The sequence below is a fragment of the Ammospiza caudacuta genome, chromosome 4 (genome assembly GCF_027887145.1).
Source record: "Ammospiza caudacuta isolate bAmmCau1 chromosome 4, bAmmCau1.pri, whole genome shotgun sequence".
NCBI classification, from domain to species: Eukaryota; Metazoa; Chordata; class Aves; order Passeriformes; family Passerellidae; genus Ammospiza; species Ammospiza caudacuta.
The window spans coordinates 50,655,368-50,680,113 of NC_080596.1; the positions used below are offsets into that span (position 1 = coordinate 50,655,368).

The 24,746-nt window shown below is 39.7% G+C and overlaps 1 protein-coding gene across 1 annotated transcript in view; it reads right to left on the reverse strand.

Annotated features, from left to right (window-relative positions):
* Positions 1 to 632: 632 nt before the first annotated feature.
* The window catches only part of KIT (KIT proto-oncogene, receptor tyrosine kinase), a 55,322-nt gene continuing 31,208 nt past the window's right edge, over positions 633 to 24,746 (reverse strand). Inside the window, exons 7-21 of the mRNA XM_058803205.1 lie at positions 24,331 to 24,446; positions 18,974 to 19,088; positions 17,605 to 17,798; positions 16,423 to 16,529; positions 16,204 to 16,330; positions 15,841 to 15,945; positions 15,637 to 15,747; positions 13,831 to 13,981; positions 11,944 to 12,032; positions 11,465 to 11,592; positions 8,639 to 8,761; positions 4,983 to 5,094; positions 4,790 to 4,889; positions 4,049 to 4,154; positions 633 to 2,950 (exon numbers count right to left, since the gene is read on the reverse strand). Coding sequence (XP_058659188.1) covers positions 2,825 to 2,950; positions 4,049 to 4,154; positions 4,790 to 4,889; positions 4,983 to 5,094; positions 8,639 to 8,761; positions 11,465 to 11,592; positions 11,944 to 12,032; positions 13,831 to 13,981; positions 15,637 to 15,747; positions 15,841 to 15,945; positions 16,204 to 16,330; positions 16,423 to 16,529; positions 17,605 to 17,798; positions 18,974 to 19,088; positions 24,331 to 24,446 — 1,810 coding nt within the window. The 3' untranslated portion in view covers positions 633 to 2,824. The remainder of the gene's footprint in view (positions 2,951 to 4,048; positions 4,155 to 4,789; positions 4,890 to 4,982; positions 5,095 to 8,638; positions 8,762 to 11,464; positions 11,593 to 11,943; positions 12,033 to 13,830; positions 13,982 to 15,636; positions 15,748 to 15,840; positions 15,946 to 16,203; positions 16,331 to 16,422; positions 16,530 to 17,604; positions 17,799 to 18,973; positions 19,089 to 24,330; positions 24,447 to 24,746) is intronic.

A 24,746-nucleotide genomic window follows, 5' to 3' on the forward strand; every position in this document is an offset into this window, starting at 1 on the left:
TAGAGATTTATACGCTCCATAACTACAATTAAATCATATAACAAGCAGGCAAACCCTTAGGCAGCACAGGAACAAGTGTGAGATGGGGAGTCACAGATTTCACACCTGGAGTAACTACGTCAGAGGGACTCCCACCAAGACACAGAGTACCTGCTCAAGCGAGGGCAGCTTTCCCTTCATGACCCCTCCCAGTGCAGCAGCCCCAGGTATCTCCTGCTGCCTCCCAGCACTCGGCCAGTCCAGCACGAGCTCTCATGCCAGCCTGAAAGAGGGGCCAAGAGCACGTACATGGCTTTAAGCAAGGGGGAATATTCAGCATCACTGCAGCCTTTGAGTGGCTCCAATTCCCTCTTCAACCACTTCCTTAGCAATAGTGAGAGACCTTAATTTTAAACGCTATTTATGACATATCAACTGCACCAACAGACTACAAGATCAATCTTCTAACTGCAATTTTCTCCCAGAACAAAGCTCCACTGGAGTTTTCAAGTATTTGTCCCATATATTCACAGGTAAAGAACTTACATAGCAAATAAAATTTTTTGGCAGGTATTTGCAAAAGTGTTTCTGAATGCCAGACTTGAACCTGTGTGTGGCCAGACACTGAGGTTTTGCTTCAACCCAGGAATTTATTAAGACTTACATGAAAATATTCAGTTTTAACATAATACACATTGTTCGCATTTGAATACATATTTACAGATTTATTTGAACTTTTCTTAACTGCAATTCTACAACTGAGCAACATATCCATAAGTGTTTCATAAACTTTCAAACACTTACATATTTATACATATAGTTTTTGCATATATATATATATAAAAAAATATTTTTGAGACTCAAGGACTGAGAATAGTCAAAAGGACATTATTGCTACATTTCCATATTTACAAAAACAATGCATATACCCAGTCAAAACACCAAGCCATTGCAAAATAAGTTTCAAACCCCCCCCCCAAATTATAAAAATATAAATTTCAAGAACGAAAAAACCCAAACCTCTTTCAGCTAAGTGTCTGTAAAGTACCGAGACATCTATAACAACTAGTTTGTCTACAGTTGCTCCAAAAGCCAACACGTTACAAAAGAGCTTTTATAGCATTAAACTGAAAATGCTCAACAACTAGTATGCATAAGAGTGCATCCAAACAAATGGCTAACTTTGGAAAGGTGCAACAGCCTAAGTAAGTTCAGTGCAAATGGCTAATTTTTTTTATTTAACTCTGAAAGACGGATTCCTGTAACAACAAACCAAATGCACAGTCATAGAAGGAGTGCGGTATTCAATGTAACCCAAAATATACTACCAGCGTGTGTATTTACAATTACCTTGTATTTGGGCAGCTAGTTACACATTTGAATTGCATGTAAACTCAACCAAAATCCTGGTAAAGTAAGTAACAGAGTGCTTAAGTGCATTGTAAATAAATAGATACTCAAGCAGTACTCTGCCTCTGAGAAATACTTCTCTCAATGCCTTTACTTATTTTTAGGGGTCAGAAACAAAGGAAGACAAGAACCAGCAGTGTTCCTGGTGGGAAGAAAAGGGGTTAGAAAACACTTTTAAGCACAGCCCTGGGCTCAACAGATTCTGACCCCAAAGCTTCATGTCTTTCAAAGATGAATGAAAAGATTCTTTGTTTTATGCCATTTATAAATTCGGCACTTCTCAGTTAGACTCTTCTTCATTATCATCTCTGGACTACCAAAGAAACAACTTGGGGTGGAGGAGAATAGCCCTTTCTAGTTAACACTATCCATGACTGCCTGTGGGAAAGATTCACCTGGGTAGGACAAGATAAGGAAAGGGCCCCCAGGAGAGCATTATTTTTCTCTGGTCTCCCTTAGATAAGATGAGTCGTTAAATGGCCTCTTCTCTGTACACACAGTTTACTGGAAGCAGCCTTCCTCCTCTTTTCTGACCAATTTGGCAGGGCCCATCTATCTTTGGGGAACACTTTTAGATGCACCTATTAGCAAAACAAATGTCAAAGTCTTTGGGCACCCCAGGCAGAGGGCCACAGAAGCAGTTCAGGTTCCATGGTGGAGTGAGACCCAGCAATGGGCAGCTTCATCCTGGCAGGGAATGCACTTCCTGGTGGGAAGTAGCGCATATATCCATGGAAACAGTGCAACTGGTCTGCAAGGCTGACAGCACAGCTGGGAAATAAAAATGAAAATCCATACTCTTCCTCCCTTCTCCTTTGGTTTAAACCCCAGAGCTCCGAGGAGGGTTTCCAGCTGTGCAAATCACCTTTTGGAAGGGTCTTGGTTCCTTCACCTCTTTTTCCCAGACAAATACAGCACCCTCATTGGCCTCCAAACTATAATACCTGCCTGAGAAAGCCTTTCAGGCTTGGCTGGATGTGGAAAGGGGTTTACAAAACCATTAACTTAATACTTGTTTATTTCAGAAATTCAGAAAAACAAGATTAACTAGAAAATGACTGTATGCATTCCAGGCACAGATCCAGAGACTAATCACTGCAGATTTGGTTTGATGTACAGTCATCTAATTCCACACCCTGGTTTATGATTTCTTTTGTCGGATGTTTTTTTCACATCTGGCTCTCTACTGCAAATACACACAATATAGCAAAATATATACAGCTTCAATTAACACTGCAATGATGCCTGTAACCGTGCTCAGCAGATTAAGTTTATGTATAACAGTGCATGGTAAAGGACAGTATTACAACAACATTTCAGCTACACAGTGGTAGTAGTGAGTAAAAGAAAGAGAAATTACTGAAGTTGTCCCTCTCTCAGCCCCTGCACAATACAAACAGCTAACACATCTGATCTCCTCTTCTTCACATGCCACTCAAACATCTTCGCGTACCAGGAGAGGCTGAGTCGAGGAAGCACTGCTGCCTACCGAGTTAATCCTCACAGCGTGATCTGGAGCATTTCCTTGGCTGGAAGGTGGGGTCGAGAAGTTGGCATAAACCTGCAGAAGCCAAACACTGGTGTCAGTACTCTGCAGACTGCTCCCTTCACACGTTCTTGGAGAGCATTCCTTTCTTAGCCTTTTCCCTCCCTGTACTATACACTGCTGTGGAAGGGCTCCAGCTCAGGAACTTCTTTGCAAATCAAAACAGTGTCAAAAGGTCTTGGGCTTAACTGCTACTTATAAAGAATCACGAAGCTCAGTCTCAGTTACTAAAAACACTCTAGTTTCCAACTGCATGCCAAATTTCAACTGAGCTCAAAAAAAAGAAATAGCTCAGGTTATTACTAAGCTCCCCCAGAAATCTCACTAATAATTCCTTCAGATTCTTGCTTTTGTTTTAGTAATGCCTGCACCTGCCAAAAATACACTACAGGATGCAATTGAACACCAGCAGCTTTCAGTTTCCTCTTTTCTCAAATTGTCAGGAAGCCATGTACTCTCTTCCCAAACGAGGCATCCAGAAAGTAAAAGGAAGCTATATTTTTAAGTCAGGTCTAAACCCTAGCAACACACAAAGTTATGGAGAGAGATGATCCAAGTTTAGGATGTGCCTCCAGTTTTTCTTTGGACAGTTTTTTCCAGTTGCCTGCTCAGAATAAGCTTTTGCCATGGAATGGTTGAAAGAGCAGCACACACAATTTGTCACAACATACCTCCAAGGTTATGTAAATGTATTAGGGGAGGGAAGTGAGAAGATGCAGAAGAGTGCCAAAGGCTCCACCCCTTCATCCAACGGCTTTCGAATAAAAACTAATTGTATTTATTTCTGGGATGTTTCCCAGATTAACAGAATTTTTCATAGTTTAGGATAAGGTGAATTTATGCAGTACTGTTGCATTTTGTAATGTCAAAATTGTTGTGACAGGTCTATTGTAAGTGAGAAACATCAGTAATGCAAAAAATGTTCTGCAGCTAATAAATGTTGGGTATGGGCTTAGATAGATACTGTCTAATGGAATAGCCCAAACATCATTCTTACTACCCAGACTGATGCTGCAAAGCTACATAAGTAATACCAGAAATGCAGTGCCTGGACTCTCCTTCTCACAGGTCTAGTGTAACATCTTGCTTGAAACTGCTTAATCCATAACTTACCCGGGGGGCATTATCTGAAAGCTGCTGCTCTATCATCTGTACAATTTGTTTAAATGTGGGTCTCTGTAAGGGATCAGAATCCCAGCAACTCTTCATTATGTCATACCTGTAAAGACACCAAAATTAAATACTGCTCATGAAGAAATCCTTAGTTCTTATCTCTCCTGCATTATTATTTGAAACAAAAGCATTGCATCTTCTTTAAATGACTTTAAGAACAGGAATGTTGCTGCTAAGACCTGTGTTTGTGACAACAGAGAACTCACCACTAATGGGAGGCTCTGGACATAGTTTCTTTGACAGCTTGTTAAATGCCAATCCATTTACAAAATAGTGAATTAGGAATGTCTCATAAAGAAGATCAGTAGCCAGCCCTCTTGCTGTCAGGAAGTAAGGCAAAATGCAGATGCTCTACAGTCTGGTGATACATCTCACTGACTTCTTTATCTGAAGTAAAAATGTTTAATTATGTTTTGTGATCTGTCAATAATTTATTGACAGCGAGCAGGTGCCATGACAAAGTGATTAGATGGCACAAGGCATGAGTGTATTTCATTCCTTGTAACAACACAGGTGTGTATTCTGCTACTTAAGAGTACATGAATTATTTAAAACATGAAAATAACTTTAAAAAAATTACAATGGGGCAGTGCAATGAGCCTTAGTGCAAGAACAGAAGCTTCCCTTTCTTCACATCTTTACTGTTGTTTGGACGATTGGAGGTGCTGGTTGCTCACTTACATTTCAGGTGGCGCACACTCAGGGCTGAACATCCTGTATCCTTCTTTGATCATTTTATAGAACTTGGAGTCCACAGGTATCCCTGGATAGGGGCTGCTTCCTGTTGAGAGAGCAGGTGAGCAATATGATTTCTGCACCTACAGTAAACCCCCAAATGAAACAGATATGAAGTACACATCTTGAAGGAGCTTACCTAAAGAAAAGAGCTCCCAAAGCAATATCCCGTAAGACCAGACGTCACTCTCAAAGGTGTAGACGCAATTGAAAATACTTTCAGGTGCCATCCACTTCACGGGAAGACGAGCCTTTCCAGGGAAGAGGGAATAAATTTAGACAATAGATATAAGGAATAAAGAATTGATAAGGTAAAATCAACTTTTTCTGTTTTTTAATGTGCATTAAGTATTTTTAAAATCAAGAAGTATCCAACAAAAAAGAAACTTTTAGCATTTTAGAGTCTCCAAGTGCTGCATTGCTAGTGATCCATCTTTCTGTGGGTCCACCAAGCAAATAAATACTGTTCCTTGCACTCTGATTTTCTGAATACTGTTTGACTCCTTCTGTCTAATTAATAAAGGATATCAGGAAGTCAGAGGAAAATAATGTAAGTGATCATGGCATGGTTACTTAAGCATGTAAGCAAGTCTACTTTGGTAGACTGGCTGGCACAGGCAGCCAAATAAGATTGACATAGTCAAGATGCTTCAAGGCTTTAGTCAATACATTAGCTCCTTAGTCTATCAGTAGAAAAATTTAAATTCAGATAAAAGTAATATATATTAATATATATATTTTTGGGCAGAAGTATTGATCTGCTGGAGGGCAGGAAGGCTCTACAGATGTATCTGGACAAACTGGATTATGAGCCAAGCCAGTTGTATGAGGTTCAATAAGGCCAAGTGGTGGATCCTGCCCAGCAGAAAAGGACCTGGAGGTGCTGGTCAGCAGCAGCTGAACATGAGCCAGATGTGCCCAGGTGGCCAAGCAGGCCAATGGCACCCTGGCCTGTGTCAGCAATAGTGTGGCCAGCAGGAGCAGGGCAGTGACTGTCCCCCTGTACTCAGCACTGGTGAGGACACACCTTGAGTGCTGTGCCCAGTTCTGAGCCCCTCACTACAACACTGACATTTAGGTACTGGAGTGTTTCCAAAGAAAAACAAAGAAGGTAATGAAGAGTCTGGAACATTAAGCCCTACAGGGATCAGCTGAGGGATCTGGAGTCATTTATCCCAAAGAAAAGGAGGCTGGGGGAGACCTTAGTGCTCTCTGCAGCTACCCAACAGGACTCTGTAGCAAGGTGGGGATCTGTCTCTTCTACACAACAAGTGACGGGATCTCAGAAAATGGCCTTGAATTGTGCCAGGGGAGGTTTGAATTGGATATCAGGAAAAATTCTTCACCAAAAGGGCTGTCAAGCATTGGAATAGGCTGCCTGGGGAAGTGATGGAGTCACCATCCCTGGACATATTTAAAAAACATGTTAGATGTGGGGCTTAGAGAAATGGTTTAGGGGACTTGGTAGTGCTGGGTTAGCAGTTGGAGTGAATGATCTAAAAGGTCTTTCACCACCTGAACAATTCTATGATTCTGTGATTTTTTTTTAAGTTTGTGTGGGAATGGAAAGATCCCTTATGAATGCTAACTGGAGCAGAAGAAAGGACACAGGAAGCCTTTGCATTTGCTTCCACCTTCCTCTCCCTGGTTTGCCCTTTCCTTGTCTGACTGTAGGAGCTGGTCAGACCTCTGTCCTAAAGATTCTTCCTGCTTTGGAAAAAACAGACTTCTTTCTCCCAATGATCAGAAGGCTTGAACACATCTCATGTGAAGAAAGTTTGAGAGAGCTGGGGTTATTCAGTCTGGAGAAGAGAAGGGAGACCTCATTGTGGCCTATATAAAGAGGACTTACAGCAAAGATGGAAAGAGACTTTTTACTGGGGCTTGTGATGACTGAACAAGGAAAAATGGTTTTAAACTGAAAGGGCATGGATTTAGATTGGAAACAAGGAAAAAAATTATGATGAGGATAGTGAGAGACTGGAACAGGTAGCCCAGAGAGGTTGTGGATACTTCATCTGGGCAACATTTCCAACACTGGAGATGTTCAAGGTCAGATTGCATGGCTCTCTAAGCAACCTGATCTAGTGAAAAGATGTCCTTGCCCATGACAGTGGGGTTGGACTAGATGATCTTAGAAGGTCCTTCCAACCCAAACCATTCTATGATTCTGTGATTCTCTGAACTCAGAAAACTTAATGGATAACCTAAACAAATAAAACTCAGTTGCACACTTCCCTCCTAAGCTGCTGTTTAAACTTCCTACTCCCAGGACCCTTTATGATCAGGCAGCTCTTGACCTGACCTTGAGCCTGAAAGTAGCTTGGTTACACTAAACACTACTCAATATTTTGTCACAGCAGGCACTCATGAATCATTTCAGCTCCTACTGCTCCCTAACCTGAACCAGTGGCTGGTACTGACATTGTTTTGAAGAAAACCAATAAACCTGTCTCACAGCCTAAAATAAGGATGCTGTAGGTACCTGAGACATCAAGGCCTGCTGGGTAACAGCACAGCACCAGAGTTACGTCATACCTGAGGTACCATGGATTGACTGAAGTTATCTGAGTGGCAAACCCCTTTGGTGAGAGATGCTCAGGTGTGCCATTTTCTCTCTTTATCAGCTTGCCAAAGGCAGGACAGGTAAGCTTTAGTTCATGTGCTGTCAAGCCCCTAAGTAATGACCAGCCCTCATCATTAAGATCATGGAGCCCTCAGCTGAACTGGGGACAAGGGCTGCCTTGCTGAACATGGATCTTCTCCTTTGAAAAACTGTGCAAGGGAAAGCATACGTACTCTGAAGGCAGCAGCTGGCTGCACCTATCTGACACAGACTTAGAACACTAAGCCAGGCAGCATAAATGATTCTGAGATGCAAAATACCTATACTTCATAAACACTTCCCCAGCTTAACCACAGAGAAGCTCGATTTTCTTTTGTAGTAGGGCTCTTTTTACTGCTCTGGCACTTTAAAGGGGACTGCAAGAGCTGCCAAGGTAATCTGCATCACTTCAAAGTGCCTTTGTACCCCTCCAGAGGTTTAATAGGTACTTGTGAGGTCGGTACTCTTCTACATGGGAGGTTTTAAACTTTCCTCATCAAAATATAGTGTCTTGTTCCAACCCTGTTACAGGGTTTGAACTACAGCTGCAAGCTAAAGCTGTGTTTGTTACACATACGAGGGAGGTTAGGATGTCTCTATTGAATCAGAGAAAACCAAGATGTTTTTGCCTCCCATTGATGCTCTAATCAGTAAATTCACACTTCAGTTTTCATTGTCTGAGTGCTCCCTTACAAAAAAAGAGAAGCTGCAAAACCCTGATTATTTAGATATTTTTAAAATAAACTATTTCAATAACTGAAAAATAGTGCAATGCACAGGGATAATGTTTCCAAATAATTCCAAAATTAAAATTAAATCCAAAAACTGGGATACTAGAATATTTCCATGTCAAAACTAGCAATTACAGATCAGTACTTTTGAGTACATTCATGTATAATAAGAAGACTGGACATTATATTGGTGCAGCAAAAACATTTATTTCACTACAACATGCATTCAGCTATGAGCACATATTTTCCAGTATAACAAGTATAAACTAAGAATTTTGTCAGCACACACATCTATGTCAGAAACTTCCCCTCCTAGCCAACACTGAGATATATATATATACACACCAGAACTGGAAAATCCAGATTTCCATCTAACTAAAAAAGACTTTTATTTGCACATCAAGACAACAGGAACTTGCTTAACTTAAAACAAGTGTATTAAGTACCATGTATACTTACATTTCCTTTGACCACGTAATTTGAGTCATTCCTTATATCTCTTGCCAGGCCAAAGTCACAGATTTTTGTAATTCGACCATGAGTTAGAAGAATATTTCTTGCGGCCAGATCCCTATGAATGCACTGAATAATAGACAAACAAACAAAACTAGTTGATAATATCCCTAGCAGGCTTGGTTACATGTTTACTTAGCTATGTAACTTACTGTATTATGCATTTTAAGGCAAGCTGTAAATCACAATGAAGCCATGTGCTAATAAGCTTACTCAGGTGAGTAAACATTCTGATCTCGTATCTTTACAATAATTACATCAATCCACAGTAATAAGGTTGTCTATGCATTTAGTTTAGAAAATATCAGTCACAGTCATTGAATTTTGCAGTGTTTCACATTCTCAGCTAAAATTTAAGGTACTTTGTTCTGATTTATCAAAATCCTCACTGAATTGTTTCCTAATACAGGAAAAAATAGAGGGGAAAGTATGGTTTGTTTCCAAAATATTCCCAATATTCTGTCATTGATATAGAAGAGCTGAAAATCTGAAAATAGGAGAAATTATGGTAACAACTTCAAAGCACACAAACACAGAAACTGCATCCTGTAACAGAAATACTCATCTGGAAAAGCTGAATTATTATGTACCTACAACAGGTCAAGCAAACTTAAGTATTTTAAAATATGGAAATTCTCACATGCCAGTATCTTTCAACGGATGGTTATGCATTCAGTGACCGAAGGACCTTGTATTCCAGTTTTTACTTTAGAAGTGGGCATGTGTTGGTAACTGCAGTTCCAGAAGAGTGTCTGAGTTTCCCAGCACCTGTGTTTCTTTGTATAAAACTGTGGAGCCCATGTGTGTTTGCTAGAGAATGGAGGTGATTCTCTAACTAAATGATTTCTTTCATCTGGAAAGAAGAGTATTAACCTTCAGCTTTACTGATGGTATGTACCATGCAGGCCACTGCTCTCTAAAATGTAACTGAAGAGAGTTCAATTTTCCTTTTTTCTTTGAAATTCAGAACTTTTGGAATTTCTAGCCAAAAAAAAATGACCTAAAATATCAAAGGTTATGAAAATCAAGCTGAGAACGTAACTGCAGCTTGCACAAGTAACTTAATCTCTGTCCCTTTAGCATGCTTACATGAGGAATGATTTTTACTAGTTCCACTGTTTTGGTAGACTCCCGTTCACCTCTGTATACAATTCTGCACTTTGCATATGTGAAGCTGTCACACAGCACTGAAGCAGCAAGGCAAAGGAACTGCCAAGAGTCAGTATGGCTCTGCCTTGTTCCTCCAGAATCAGTGCAGTTTGCATTGAATACAGACACTTTGTCTAAGGGAGGAAGCTCTGACGAAGGCACCGAGTGCTTAAGGCAGTTTCCCTCCCAGAACAAGCTCCTATCCCAACTCCTGCACAGCCTTGATAAGCTGTGGAAGAGCAGCTGAGCACTCTGTGTGCTGATCTTCATGGACCCTCCTGCCTCAGGGATGTAAGGCAATCTGAGGCACCTTATCTGCGAGCCCACAGCAGTCTGCATTAACTAATTCAACTGTTGGAGCCCAAAGAGTGTAAGTATGCACAACTGAAGAGGACCAGTAACACATCAGTGCACTGCAGTTTAATTCTGTGATATAGGTGTTAACTCAGCACTGCCAAAGCGATACTGCACATTACTTCCCATCCTCAAGGTGAGGTGATGTTACATTCTTTACTGCCTTTGCTGCCATTTAATGCCCCTGTGTCTGTAAAAATGGAAGGACTATAAAGAAAAAGTCACCACAAATGATACATAATGGATCCAGGGGCTACTCTTTAGGAAAACAGAAGAAATATAGAATGAGTGTGCTAAGCACAGCACGTCCTCAACAGTGAAGGATGCAGGAGCGTGGTGAATCTGTGTTTCATCTGTAATATGATGTTTGCATGTCAGGCCTGTTTTGAATGTGTTGATAGATGAAAAATAAACTAAAGGGAACTTATGCTTTGGTTTGGAAGAAGGAGCAGTGGGAGAAAAAAAAAAACAAGTGCAAAAGCAAGTTTTAATGTGCGCTTTCCTCAGAGCAGAATTCAAAATACATTTCCCAATAGTAATACAGGACTCCAGGATTGTCTTCCTTTCCTTGAATTGCCTAAGTTTGGTTTTGTACTTTATTTAAGGTGCACCTGTAATAGCTACATTAGTTATAATGTTTACATGTTAAATGGCACTTTTGCAATAAAATGCAAGAATAGCCACAGGGAGATACTAATTATGCTGTGCTTAAGACTTTTTTATAAATCCCTTTCTGTTATGCAATACCTCTCCTATGAAACCCAGAGGAATGTCTATTATGTTCAGTGTAGTCAATGAAGATTTTTTGTGGGTCTCTAAGCTGATCTTATCTTTCCAGAAAACTAAAAATCAAGACATCTCCTGTGAATTAAGCCATGCTTACAAAAAGAGCACACAATGTGATACCTCCCCTCTTTAAGGCAGTATTCTGCATAAGAGAAGTAGCAAGTGCAGTGCTGTTTAAAACTCATGCAAATAGATACCATGGCACTGATTCTACTACCCACAGCAGTGGATATACAACAACACTGCTTCACATTGACCTCTGTTTTAGGTGGTATAAAACATCATTTTTGGCCAATAAGCACTGTACATAACTCCAACACCATGTAAAGCTTCAGGTATGAGAGGGAGCCTATCAGTTTGCAGTGCTTGTTGAAAAGAACATAGAAATATTCACCATTTAAACACACAGATCCCATTAAAACACTGAAAGTGACAAAAAAAAATCTACTGATTCTGTCCATCTCTGAAAAATTCTGAACTTACGTTTTTGGAGGCAAGGAAGCTCATGCCCTTTGCCACCTGGTAAGAAAAACTTAGCAGATCTTCTACATCTAAAGCAAGTTCATCATCTTCCGGCATAGAAAGGGTAACATCCTGATCAGTGTAGGATCCTACACAATGTAAACAACAACAGCTTTTGAGTTAAGCGAGTGTAATCATGTAGAAATCACGCAGAGTTGTTTTGACATTAAACAAAACAGTAATTTTAGTAAGTACCAGTCTAGAATCACATAAATAGCCCATCACCAAAAAGGAAAAATAATCCTGATACTCCATTTAAGTGTGAAGAAATACAGGACACTGTAATTTAGCATATTGTTCTTTTTCAAGCCTTCTCACACCAATTACTGAGTTTTAAGTGTCCCCATTCACAAAAGACAAATATGCTAAAACTGAACAGGCATGAAGCCTGTCTTCCTGCACTCCTATCAGCAAACAGAATTCCTTGTCACTGAACTCACCGGACTTCACAGGTCGTTTTTTGTCAGCCTTTGGTGGGACTGCATATGACACTCCTGGTTTCATGTCCATGTACTCATTGGCAACATCACTGTAGAGGCAGCAGAACAAAAGAAACATAGTTTAGTGAAAAAGGTCTCAAAAGCTATCCAAACAAAAAGCCAGCATCAAGCCAACCTTCTGAATAATTGATTTACAGATGATCAGTTAACTGGAAATTCATGAGTGTGTGAAAAAAAATGAGGAAATGCCTGTACAGAAAGAGAGGTTTGTTGGTACAGTTAATGGTACACCTCAAAGTTTGGAGTTTGGCTCAGGTAAGTAAACAAAACCATTCATATAAATACTGTTTATACAGACTTCATTCTCTTTATATTAACATCCAGATGTTTTACAGGATCTGCTAGTGCTTCCTTTTTCTGCTTAGGCCAACTTCTACCAGACTATTTCAGCAGTTCAATTGGCAACTGAAATGCAGAAGACAAATGGTAAAAAATGTTAAATTCAGAAATTCCCAAGTTCCGTAGGGGATTCACATCTATTTCAAAAGATCAGCCAAGTCTTGGGACAGCCATCTGCTAGATTCTTTTAAGTTTAAATTTTCTTATTGCTATATATAATTCAAATGTACAGATTTTCATTACTATATGGTTTATAAATACAGCTTAGGCACCTTTGGAAATGATGGATGTACTTTGGCATTTTTCACTTCATTACCATTAGAATTCATATACTTCCTTAGCCTGAAACATCTGCTTAGTTTAAGGACAATAAATGCAGCCACAGAGCTAACATGGGAAGGAGCAATGAGATCACCAATAGCTTTAGTTACCACCAGAAACACATCTGACACATTCAGCAGCAGTAAGTACTAACACGAGAATCTTGTAAATACTCTGCTGTTAATAACTCAGTTTACAATGTGCCGTTTGTAAACTCATTTTACAATAACTCAATATGCTTAAACAGCACAATCCCTTCACTGTACAGAGAGCACACCTCCAGTGGCAAATCACAGCCTTATGTTCATCACCCCAGTGGTCTCAATCTCTCTGGGGCATCCCCAGATACCCATTTATTGCCATGGCACAAACAGCTTCACCAGTACTATGCCTTGCTGGGATAAAGAACTTTTCCAGCTCCTTGGGTCGGCCTGCTTCTTTTTTGACTGCCAACACAAAGTAACAGGCCCACTGGGGCAATAAAAAGACTAAAATTTAGAATGGGCAGGTATTTTAATGGCCCGAGGGTTTTGGTAAGCTGTCTCTCACTTTGCAAATGGAAGGAAATCTGCTTGGAAACGCCCTTGGAAAGAACTCTGGGATGGTATATAAAACACAGCAGTTAAAAATATACAGGAGAATTAAGTGCAAGAGCAATCTCAGAGCCATGAGACAGGTTGTTTCACCACAAAACACAGTGAGCTGTCAGTGGCAGCCTGCTACTGACATTTTAAGACACTGGTTTGATATTTTTAAAAAATCATTTCTGAAGGTAGGCATTTGGGAGAACTCAGGGTACTAACGGCCTGACACTGGGGAAATTGTCATTTGAAGTGCCAAATAAGCACTACCAAAGTTTAATAGCAATAAACATAAATATGTACAAAAAATTGGAGCGAAGGAGGTGCATGAAATAACTGCAGAAAATTTGATAAAGAAGAAAAACAAAGAGCACATACAATCCACTCTGTATATAATGACACTGTTGGAATAAACCACCCCCTGAACAAATAGCCTCTTAATTAAATTTTTTTCTTGTGCAGCAGAGAGTCTTCAAAGCCTGCTGCATTAAATGTTTCTCCACACCTCTTATCCCTAATAAACTTTGATTTCTCCTCCTTCCCTATCGTCTAAAAACACAAGTACGTTTCAGCAGGTCATACTTACGCTGCAGGCTCTGACTGATGCAAAAGGTTCTCATAAACAGCTGCATCTGCATGTTCTTCATGTTTTGGACAAATAAATGAATCTCGTTTCCGTCTCAGAAAATTCAAAAGATCACCATAACAGCAATATTCTGTAATGACCAGAGTGGGCCCTGTAGATGCATGTAAGGTTTAGAAAGCTGGTGAGTATTGTTTTCAAAGCAGAAAACCTTACATAAAGCTAGCATTCAGTGAAGCACACAGGCTGGACTATTAAAAAATCACACTGTCTAGCACTGTCTAGACTTGAAAAGTTATAGATAAGTAACCCAGCATCCTCCCTTTCACAGATGAACAACTATGGTCCAGCTAAAGCTGTGTCCCAATTAATGTTCTGCCCCTCAATAGCACAGCATTGTATAAAAATTAAACAAATAAGTCTTTTTCTCTTTTTTCCTGTGATAATGTTTCTGGCCAGACACATCTGTTTGATTTTGCTCACTTCCTGAAGGAAGTTATTTGTTCCAAACATTAAGAGTAACTCAAGCTTCAAACATTAATCCTTTTGATTCACTTCTGTTTACAGTAGAGCTTCACACTCCTTCAGTAATGTTTTGGAAATGATGTAGAGTGTTATATTCTGCAGTATAATAGGAAAAATCATTCGAACAGAACAGCCTGCTGCCACAGAAAACTACATTGCACAAGGTCTTAGAATATTAAAATGAAATCAGAAAAGGGAATCAAGTCATCTTCAGCATCAATGTTTATAGATCAAATATATGTCTTTTGAGTGAATGACTCCAGTTATGGACCTTGAATATGTAATTACACTGCGTCCTATTTCATCTCTAAGTTTACTCTGTGCCATCATTTCCTAACTTCACTGGTTTATTTCCATTTTTCTGCAGTTAAAAATTATAGCTTTCACAATAGCAAAAGAAGTGTCTGTGGTGTGATTTTCTTACAGACAAGACCTTTTTTTCTACAATGAGAGATATGCAATCGGGCCCGTGAGTCAGCTTAGTTGGATGCTTGAACAAAACTGTTTCATCCTATTTTTAAATCATTAATTGTGAGAAATATTTTGCCTTTGCCTAAAACTATGAATTTTTACAAGATTATCTTCTTTGAAAAATGTGTAAGAATCAATACCATCTTTCATATTAAAATGCATACAAATTAAAAATACAGGTTTCTATCACTCTATTGACACTTCAGGAGATTTTCTACCTGTAAGTTTTGTAGTTTTATTGTGTAAGAAAACAAATTTATGAAGTTAATTCTAAATATAAAACATTATGGTTGTGCAACGCTTTTTTTGGAAAATTACTTTTCTCAACTTTCTGTTGCTCAGAATTTGTACTTTCATTGGTGCCTTGACAGATACATTTGCAGTTTAAACAAAAGGCTGGAAGACTAGAGAAGACAAGCCTGTTGACTTCACCTTGGATACCAACAAAGAAAGAGTTCTCATTAATGAGGAACAGTGTGGTGGAGGTGAAAATTTATACTGTACGTTTTGTTATCTCTCAAGAAGAAAGCACCCAATGGTTCACATGAAAGAGAATAAAAGCAACCTTCCTGTCTAGCTGCAGCTACTTTGGTCTTACTACTGGTTTTACAATGAGCCTAAAATCTAGATTCAGTAAACCACAGGTGATAATCATGATGATCTGCAACCTGTCTAAGCATCAAATGTAAGATTGTAAGATGAAATTTATCATTTCTACACTTAGAACTGCACCTTGGATTCTTCCTCAAAAAGTCCATCCTCCTGGCAATTAGAAAAGAACAGAAATAATCAACAATCTGCAGATAACCCCACCTCCAATAGTGCAAGCTCCAAGCAGATTCACAATATTAATGTGGTTTCCAAGGTAACTCAGCACTTTGAGCTCTGACATCAAGGCTTCTCTCTCTGTTAAATGGGCACTGGCTGCAAGGCAAAGCACAGCACTCAGTATGTAACACACCAGCCAGATGGAAGAGAGAAAACACTGTATATCTGTAATATACTACAGCAACTTACTTTTCAACATCTTTACTGCTACTGTCATAGCAGCATCAGACTTAAATAGACCATAAGCAGTGGCTTCAACAACTTTCCCAAAAGCTCCAGCGCCAAGGGTTTTACCTAATAAAGCAAACAAAATACTTTGTAACAACTTTGAGTACTTCCTCCTGTAGGGCTCAACATTTTATTTTATTATATCAAGGAAGCTATTGCAGATATGCCTGCTTGCCTTTTGTCCCAAGGCAAGAATGAGCAATTATCACTATCTGCATAATTGTGCAACAACTTTGTGACAAAACCCTGCTGTGTTTGACCAGAGTCTCATAAGAGACCTGAAGGTTCCACCTTGCAGATGAAGTTAAATAAATCTAAACTAACCAAAACTTAAACGGTTTCTAGGAAATTCCCATTTGTGATCATAAGGAAGCTGTGTTGGATCTATGTAAACATAGTTGTTTCCATTTATTTCTTCAACAACTTTCCACTGAACTTCATACTTGGGTTTCTGGAAAAGAAAGAGAACTGATGTTACTACTGAAGACTCAACAAGTAGCTCACACACTTGTTTAGTTTGGGCAAAGGGGCTTCTGATTTTACCTGCAAATATACGTACACCAGGATCATAACTATGATACACATCAGTCCTGCAGCAACTCCAAATGCAGTTAGTAAAGGGGTGAAAAGGGTATGTGTACGGATTTGCTCTGAAAAGAAACAGAAAATTCTCCTAAAAATACTGGACAAGAAAAACTAAATTAAAAAGATGCAGGTGAAAACCTTTCCTTGTCTCTTCTTTTTGAAATACTGTTTGGGGATTTGACTTTCCCAGATGTGCTCCAGGTTTATCAGCGTGTCTTTCCTGAATGAGCTGTGGGAGATGGAGCTGGCACAGAAACCATGCAGTTCGATGCCTTTGGAGTCTCAGCTTCATTAATTCAGGGGGTTTGGCACTAAGATCAGTTAATGCAAGGGGTTTGCATGATCTCAATCAAGTTAGGTTAAAGAAAGAAGCTTTTATCTGAAGTCCCAATTTCTTCTCCTCCCCTTTGCCCCCCACCTAAGCATGATCACTACAGCACAGTCTTTACAAGGAGAGGTTGTGCCAAGTAGTGAAGAAATACAATTCTACTACAACCCATCTGCCCCAAATCTGGTGTATTTATTTGTATGTTATATCTGGGTGTAACAGAAAAAAAAGAAGCAGAACATTTGGTTTTGCAAAGAAGAGTACAGCTTTACAAACACATTTCAAATCATCTATGTTCTAGTGGGTTTTTCTTCTCCCCCACAAACCTACAAATACCACTACAAAACTCATAAGCCCTTTTGCAGCATGTTGTTGTTACTTCTTTTATAGCAGCAGGACACTAAGGCTCCAGGCAAGTTGGAGACTGCATTTTTCCTGAGACATTGTAAAAACCTGAAATAAAATGCAATCTTTCTTTGAAAAAAGAAGTGATGGCCTAAATAGTCAAAACAGAAAAACAGGAAAACAAAAGGGACAGAGAGGAGGAAAGTCAGGGTAATGCTGTAGGTGGTTTTCCTCTGTGCTGCATAGACAGAAAAAAACACCTACCTATTGCACTGCAGAACAGGTGCCATAAAAAGACAGTACCACAATAGTCATTGAGAAATTAAAGCAAGACTTTGACAGGCAGAACATGCAACAAAGTATGTTATCATGTGCTCAGCCACAGTACTGTAACCTTCTCACAGCTAAACCACTTAAAATCCTTTTCCAGAAAGAGCCACACACCACCCATGTTCTGTGGCTGTTACCTTTAATAGCAAAGTTGAAGAAAGCAGAGCTCCTGTCCCCGTTGCTGGAGGCCTCACAGCACACAGTGCCGGTGCTCCTGAACATGCTGGCGTTAATGGTGCTTTCAACCAGGATCCGCTCAAACGACAGGGCTGATGAATTTGTGTAACCAACTTTGACATCCATGGGGGATATTGTTGGTGAATCAAAACACCTGGAGAAAAAATACTGACAGTTACCTGCAGTGGATTGCTACCTGGAGTGCCAGACCAACAGAGAGCTGAACAATTCTGGTCCACAAAGGGTTTCAGCTGAAGATCTAAACCCTGAAACAGCCTATTCACAGTGACTCATGTCTTGTATGAAGTGGGAAAAATGGATACATACACCTAGCCTGGCCCAACTGGAGACCACGATGTCTTTGCATTTGCTTTTGGTTACACATACCTACAGGCCTGTAACTTCTCTATGGGTTTTATACCATTCAACATACATTTTCAATTTCATTATCAAGCAGTTGTGGTATAATACCCACTTCTGAAAATGTTTCCCAAGCATCATCTAATTACAGCACAAAAGAAGTCCATGATATACATGAACACCATGAAGCTTATATGCAGTCAGAAAACACACAGTTCTTTTCTCTCAAGATGTTGCTTCTCCTTCATATGTCACATATTTACTACATGAGCACACATTTAAGATTTTAAAACAGGTATTATTTGAAATCATTAAGGAAATAATTATTTCAGACATTTAAAACATTACTCCAGTGGGAAGGAGACCCATTACTTGCTAGTATTATATAACCATGGGGGAAGTCAAGCAAAACCTGAAAACTTGCATCACAAACGCTCACTCACTTCACAGGGAAACTCTACAATCTTCTTATAAACACCTGGTTTTAAAAACACCCAATTGCATTCATAGCAACACTGGACTTGTTTACTTGTCATATGTTTCATGTGAACAGAAATCTAATTACATTATGTCTGGAAAAATTACTTCATTACACAGTAAAACAAATTATAACAGCCATATTCACAAGTGATTCTGTGATTGCCATTCTGTGAAATTGCATACAGAACATGTGTCATCTGGGGCCAAGCTGATAAAAGCCATAACTAGCTTGCAGCAGAAACTTTATCTTTTACTTTTACACAGCAAGTGTTGGTTATTCCCCTTTCAAGGACAGAATACAAAGGAGAAAAATGAAATGTATCCCTGCGTTCTCACAAAATACTGCAAATAATGCCATACCAAAAAGCATGAAAACCACGATGCAACATTTGAATGTAACCAAGTAATTACATTTTCTTAATTTGTAGTTAGCAACTGGATCTGTTGCACCTAAAACAACCTTTGGAGACTGTTGTTTACTTAACTTACCTCTGCTCAGTTCCTGGGCAAAAGTACCAGTATATGGTAGGGGCTGGGAATCCAGCAGCTACACACTGGAGAACACCATTGCTAAGTATATCCAGAGTGAGAATCTCAGGCTTTGCTGCAATAAAGAAAAGCAATAGTCACAAAATAGTTGCAAAATTTTGCTGCAAAATAGAAAAGCAATAGGGGAACACAGAATGTACACTGCTATTTGCTCTTCACATCAGCAACCTGTGTGCCTCATAACCCATGCAATCACTCAGGTGAGCAAGACTTTCTTATGCTCAAGGATGTCTGGGTCTGAACCAGTATCCTGCAAAAATCTAACATCTGTGAAAATATTAGCTCTTATACTGAATGCTTGGGCTGGACATTACAAGAATACCTCATCTCCCCTGAGTATTTGATTTGATGAAGGATCCTAAACCACCAAAGCTAAGAGCTTAAACAACCCAAAGAAGTGTGTGCTTAGAACAATGTTCCCATTCCTACACAGTGTGACTTTACCCATCTGTAAAAAGGACAGTTTCTTCCCAGTTAAGAGTGTACTAAATTTGTCAAACCACATCCCTCTTACATCTGCCCTGTGTATTCAATATTACCACTGCAGCCAGGAAAGGAAACACAATGCAAGGCAACCAGTGCAAGCCTCCCAACAGAGGACACACACCTATATAAGATACTGAACTGCCCAACTGCCTGATTTTCTGAAACATTGCAGGTAGAGGAAGCCAAATCTGGGCTGAAGGTATTAGCTTTCCAAATGAGAATTTGTGATTGCTCTGGTAGTTTAGAAAGCAATTAATCCAGCCAATGCCTTCTGTCACATCCTGCACAGGAGTTGGTCCTGCAGTTGGTTTAGAAGTCCCTGTTTCAAGGAAACACGTGCAGTCAGGTGGACTTCAGAGTCATTAGTCCAGTGTCATAGGCTTCAGCCAAGAGTACCACCAACACAGCAAGATTTTTTTTTTCTGATGGAACTGAAACCTTACTTCCCTTAACAACCTTAGCTTCCTTGCAAAATCACCCAAACAGAAGTTAATGAAAGAAACTATGAAAGATTACATTGCAATGGTTCTGCTCACCTGACAGATACAAGTTAAGAGCCCATTATCAGTTAATATGGCTTTACAGAAATGTAAGATGAACTCCTAATTCTAGAAAGTAGTGAAGCTGTATAGGCTGCAATGGGAAAACAGATTTATTTCAGATGAAACCCATGTATGAAGACTGCACAGCGTTAGTTTTTAATGAATATTCTACTCTCTGATTAAATTGGAGTCAACAAAGCACACGTATATTCTCAATCACACACCACCTCCTAGTGACTCATGTAGCAGGAACTGAATGTTCTTTCATTTCTAAATCTGCATGTTGTGTTTTATACAAAACACCAAGAACCAAACATTGTTGCAAAATGTTGAGACTGATTTTCAGCATTACTCATTTGGTGAAGAACTTTCTGAGAGCACACAGCATCTCACCCAGCCTCAGTGCTCACAGAACACATGTAATTCACATTTCTGAAATTCCAATCAAAATGGCTGGATTGTGAAATTGAAGTTAGCTAAACTACAACCCATGTGCTATTTGTTTAGTTATATGCTGTGTTTTAGGCAACATCACAGCACAATGTAACCCAAGAAATGAGAGCACTGAGAAGTCAAATATAAGAGGCATCTGTGCATTAAGCCATGGAAAAAGTACAGTGCCAGAGCTGGTCTCTAATCTGAAGCTGAATGAGGGAAACAAAAATGCCCATAGTAGTTAGGCTCTTTCCACTGTAAAAACCTAGCACAATAAAAGCCTGTCTACGTGGCCATGAGCCCGCATGGACTCACCCTGCAAGAGTGAGGAGATGAGAGGCTGTGCAGCCCAGGCAGAGCGGTCCAGCCTTGCTGCCACAGGAAGCTGAGCTGCAGCAGCCTCTGAGAAGTCTGACCTAGGAGCAGCTCTGCCTGTCATGTGCCCAGTGAAGCACTTTGATGTGGCAATTAGCACGATCAGCCTCTCCCACCAGCACTGAGGGCTCCCAAGCCCCTCTGGCTCAGAGATATTAAGAGATGCATTTCACTTGAGGCAGCAAAGAGCCCCCCACACCAGTACCCAAGGGGGCTGAGACAGCTGCAATGGCAATCACCACTGGCTGCTCCTTTGCCAGCTCAGGCCATGCATCTCAGCACCTGCAGCCCCTTCTGGCAGCCAGAGCACCTTCCTCAACCACGCCTGTAGGTACTTCAGGGGATGCTGAAGCAAAGAGGGCCTGGCTTTTGCAAACAGATGCATGCCACGCTGTCACCACACATCTTCTTTTTAAAAGGGATTTTACTGTGCTAGATTTTATGACTTGCACTGCCTAATTACCCCTCCTGCTATCAGACTCCTAATGACTAGATGTTGCTAACTGTTCTGACTTTAACTCCCTAAATATTAACATTTTATTATATTGCTCAGCATATATACATACAGCCTTCTGTAATCAGGCATTAAATGTCTTAAACTTCTAATTTCACTAAGTTTATTAATTGCTTTTCAACTTCTATTAATGTTGACTCTGAATATATCAAAAACTACTTATAAGAGGTCACTTCTATTTTAATTCAATGTTCTGTATAATGGAATTCTGTACTTAATTGCTTTCTATTGCCAGTTTCCCTTCCTTCATTGTTAATGAAGTAAATGTCTAAAAAGTAACACTTAATAGGTATTGTCAGTCATCCCAGACAAAAAGAGAGCTTCTTCCTGCTGGAGCTACATTTTCTGGATTGTAACAAATCTTTTTATAATATCATGGTGATTCCTCATGGTTCACTGCATAGTCCAATGACAGGAAAACAACTGAGCTTGGCTTCATGGGATCTATAATACCATGACCAGTTTTCTCTTTGCAGCAGGAGCTCTAACTGCATAGATAATGTTTTGTTGACTATAATTAAGCTGAGATATTATTTTGCACTAAATTCAGTTACTAGTTGGAAGATCCCTCTGCTAATTGCTAGATACACAATACCTTGCCACTCTGGAGATTTCCACGCTTTCTTAATTGTAATTGAGTACAGTATGCTGCTTGTCAAGCTGTAATTTTCTTTTTGGCTCCTAATTTTAGAGCTGCTTACCTCTATACATTTATTATGAATTACTACACAATTTAAAAAGCAATTTAGTATTGTTTCAGATTGGCATATGCAATTGGTAAATATGTTTAAATCCAAGCCAAGTACTTCTGCACTGGGTTTGTCATGTCTTTTAGCAAATGCTTCAGCATCGGTATTTGTTTATGTGAAGGCATTCTCCTGATTATGAATCCTGTTTTACCTGTTTGGTTATTTTCTGCTGATTACATGCCCAAGCCAGACATGTAAACATCACAAGCTACAGCTAAGCAATTTATGCAAAATCCCTGACAACAATGTCAGGTGAGGACACACCATTAGATCAGATCTGACCCACCCACATATGACTCACCTTTGGCAGTTACTCTGATATGTCAAATAATATGGTACATTGCCATGCAGTTTGTGTTTCACAGCTATATGCTGAGCATTTTACAAGCCAGCAAAAACCCCTTTTCTAGGGATTGCTGTTGTTAAAAACAACCCCTAGACAGACCAATCTATTAATCTCTCTTTTTCAAAATGAAAAAAATGTTTACAGGAGCTTAGTCAAAATGCCAAAAGAAACTTTCTGAGTCAAGTGCATCAAATCCAATTGCTTCAGCCATGGCTGCAATCCACCCAGGGCCACAGTGCACATCAGCGTGGGCTCTATGAGACTGCTTACATGTCCCCACAGCATCCCAAGACTGATCTTGCTACTGACAAGACCAGTAGTTGAAGAAAGAAAAAGACTAGAAGGCTGCCAGTTGTATGGACAAACCATTTAGAAGAACAAAAGTGTCTGTGCTCCTTCTCGCCTTGTCCATTCCACTTCTCTATTCTCTCTTCCTGGTCTGGTTTCCTAACCATAATTCACAGGGATTTTCAGCTTTTATTAAGCAGCACATGCCTCAAAAGCAGCAACATGGAGATCTGCATTGAGAACTGACACCTGATGATGCCAAAACTGTGAAATAGTGGTTTTTTAGTCCTTGTGCCCAGATTATAGGCAACCTGCAATTTCTCCCACTCCTTCAGAGAAATTAAAACTTCTGGCTCAACATTTTGCTCCAATAATCTTTGACACACTAGAGGTATCCCTCATGACTGTGACCCACGCTCACTCATGAGACAAAGGAGATCTGAGATCACCAGTGGCCTTATCTCAGAAATCAGAGCTAGGAAATAGAAGGCACAATGTAAGTGTCAACATTCATAGATGAAGGAAGAAATACCATGTTCTGAAAGGAGCCCAAGTGACATTTCTAAATCCAAACTATGTCACTGCTAATAGAGATGCTACAAATGTTGATCTTCAATGATAAATGAGAAGAATTCAGAAATTAACAGCAAGGACTTGATGCATTTGTGGAAGGCTTGACAATCCTCTACATAAAGCTGCACTTGGAAAAGGACACATTGCTGCCTAAGCATAGCAGCAACACAAAACTGCATTTGCAGCACATCCACTTACTTTCGATATGGTTCCTCCTGCTGGGCTCAAAGTCCCTCTTGGTTTAATTTTCCTTAAGCCTGGCCTTTAGCAGCAGCCAATATTTGTCAGCTGAGCGCATGAAATGTTCTATGAGGAGGGCTCTGCTAAACACAGGGTTTTCTGAAGGTTTCATTGAATTAATTTTGAAGTTTATCTTTTGTCTTGAAGAATGCTATTTGGAACTGAGGCTAGTGCTCTGTCTTAACAAGCATGTCCCAAAGATGACAACAAACACATTTGTAAAGCTATGCAGATTTCTCTAAAACAATGGTGATTTGTACTATTATACAGAAGTACTTAGATGCCAAAAGGCATCTAAATGTGAGTAATTCTCCTGACAAGCTTTCAAACTCTGCATCCAATTCAAACAAATTAAGAACAATTAAAAGCTTAGCTTGGTTGCCAAAAATGCAAATTATAATCCCTGTGTATCCTGCTCCACCTCAAATTATAAAAGGTCTATGATACATACTTATTTTTGAGATCACGTTTCCAGGTGCTACAGGTTTTTCTTCTGTATAAACAGCCTAGCTGCTCTCTGGTAATCTCTGGAATACATTCGCTAGAATATAAGGTCATGCTGGATAGTAGGTGGATTTGTGTGAGTACTCTGCACTTTTATATCTTGACATTTAGTTTTCCAGCATGTGCTTCACTTCAGAAAGCCTCTCATATGCTGAACCACACTGTGACATCTTGTGCATACATTATGTTGTATAAAATACAATGACTATGATAATGAAATATTTCAGACTGTTCACTTTACTTACTTTTCACATAGACATTAAATGTTACAGAGGAGCTGGCATCAGAGTTGGACACAAAAAATGTGTAAATGCCTCCTTCTGTTCCTTTTAAGCGTGTAAGGTGAAGTTCACTCGTGTAACTGCAAAGAAAAAACTTAAGCATTACTAACACACACAACTTGCTCTGAACAGGCAACTGCTGCATGGAAAATAGGGAGGGAATTTTCTGCAGACATCCATGCAAACACTCTTATCTTACATTATGATTGCCATTGAACTTCCAACATCCAGATTTTTTGGCACTTCTAACACCCAGATGTGTGCCTGCGTGGCAGCTGAGCCTCAGGCTCAGACCATGCATGCATCATCACCTGCTCCTCTTCTCACTGAGGAAGGAACTCAGATTCACAACCTAGGCCACATGTTCTAGGTGCTTCACT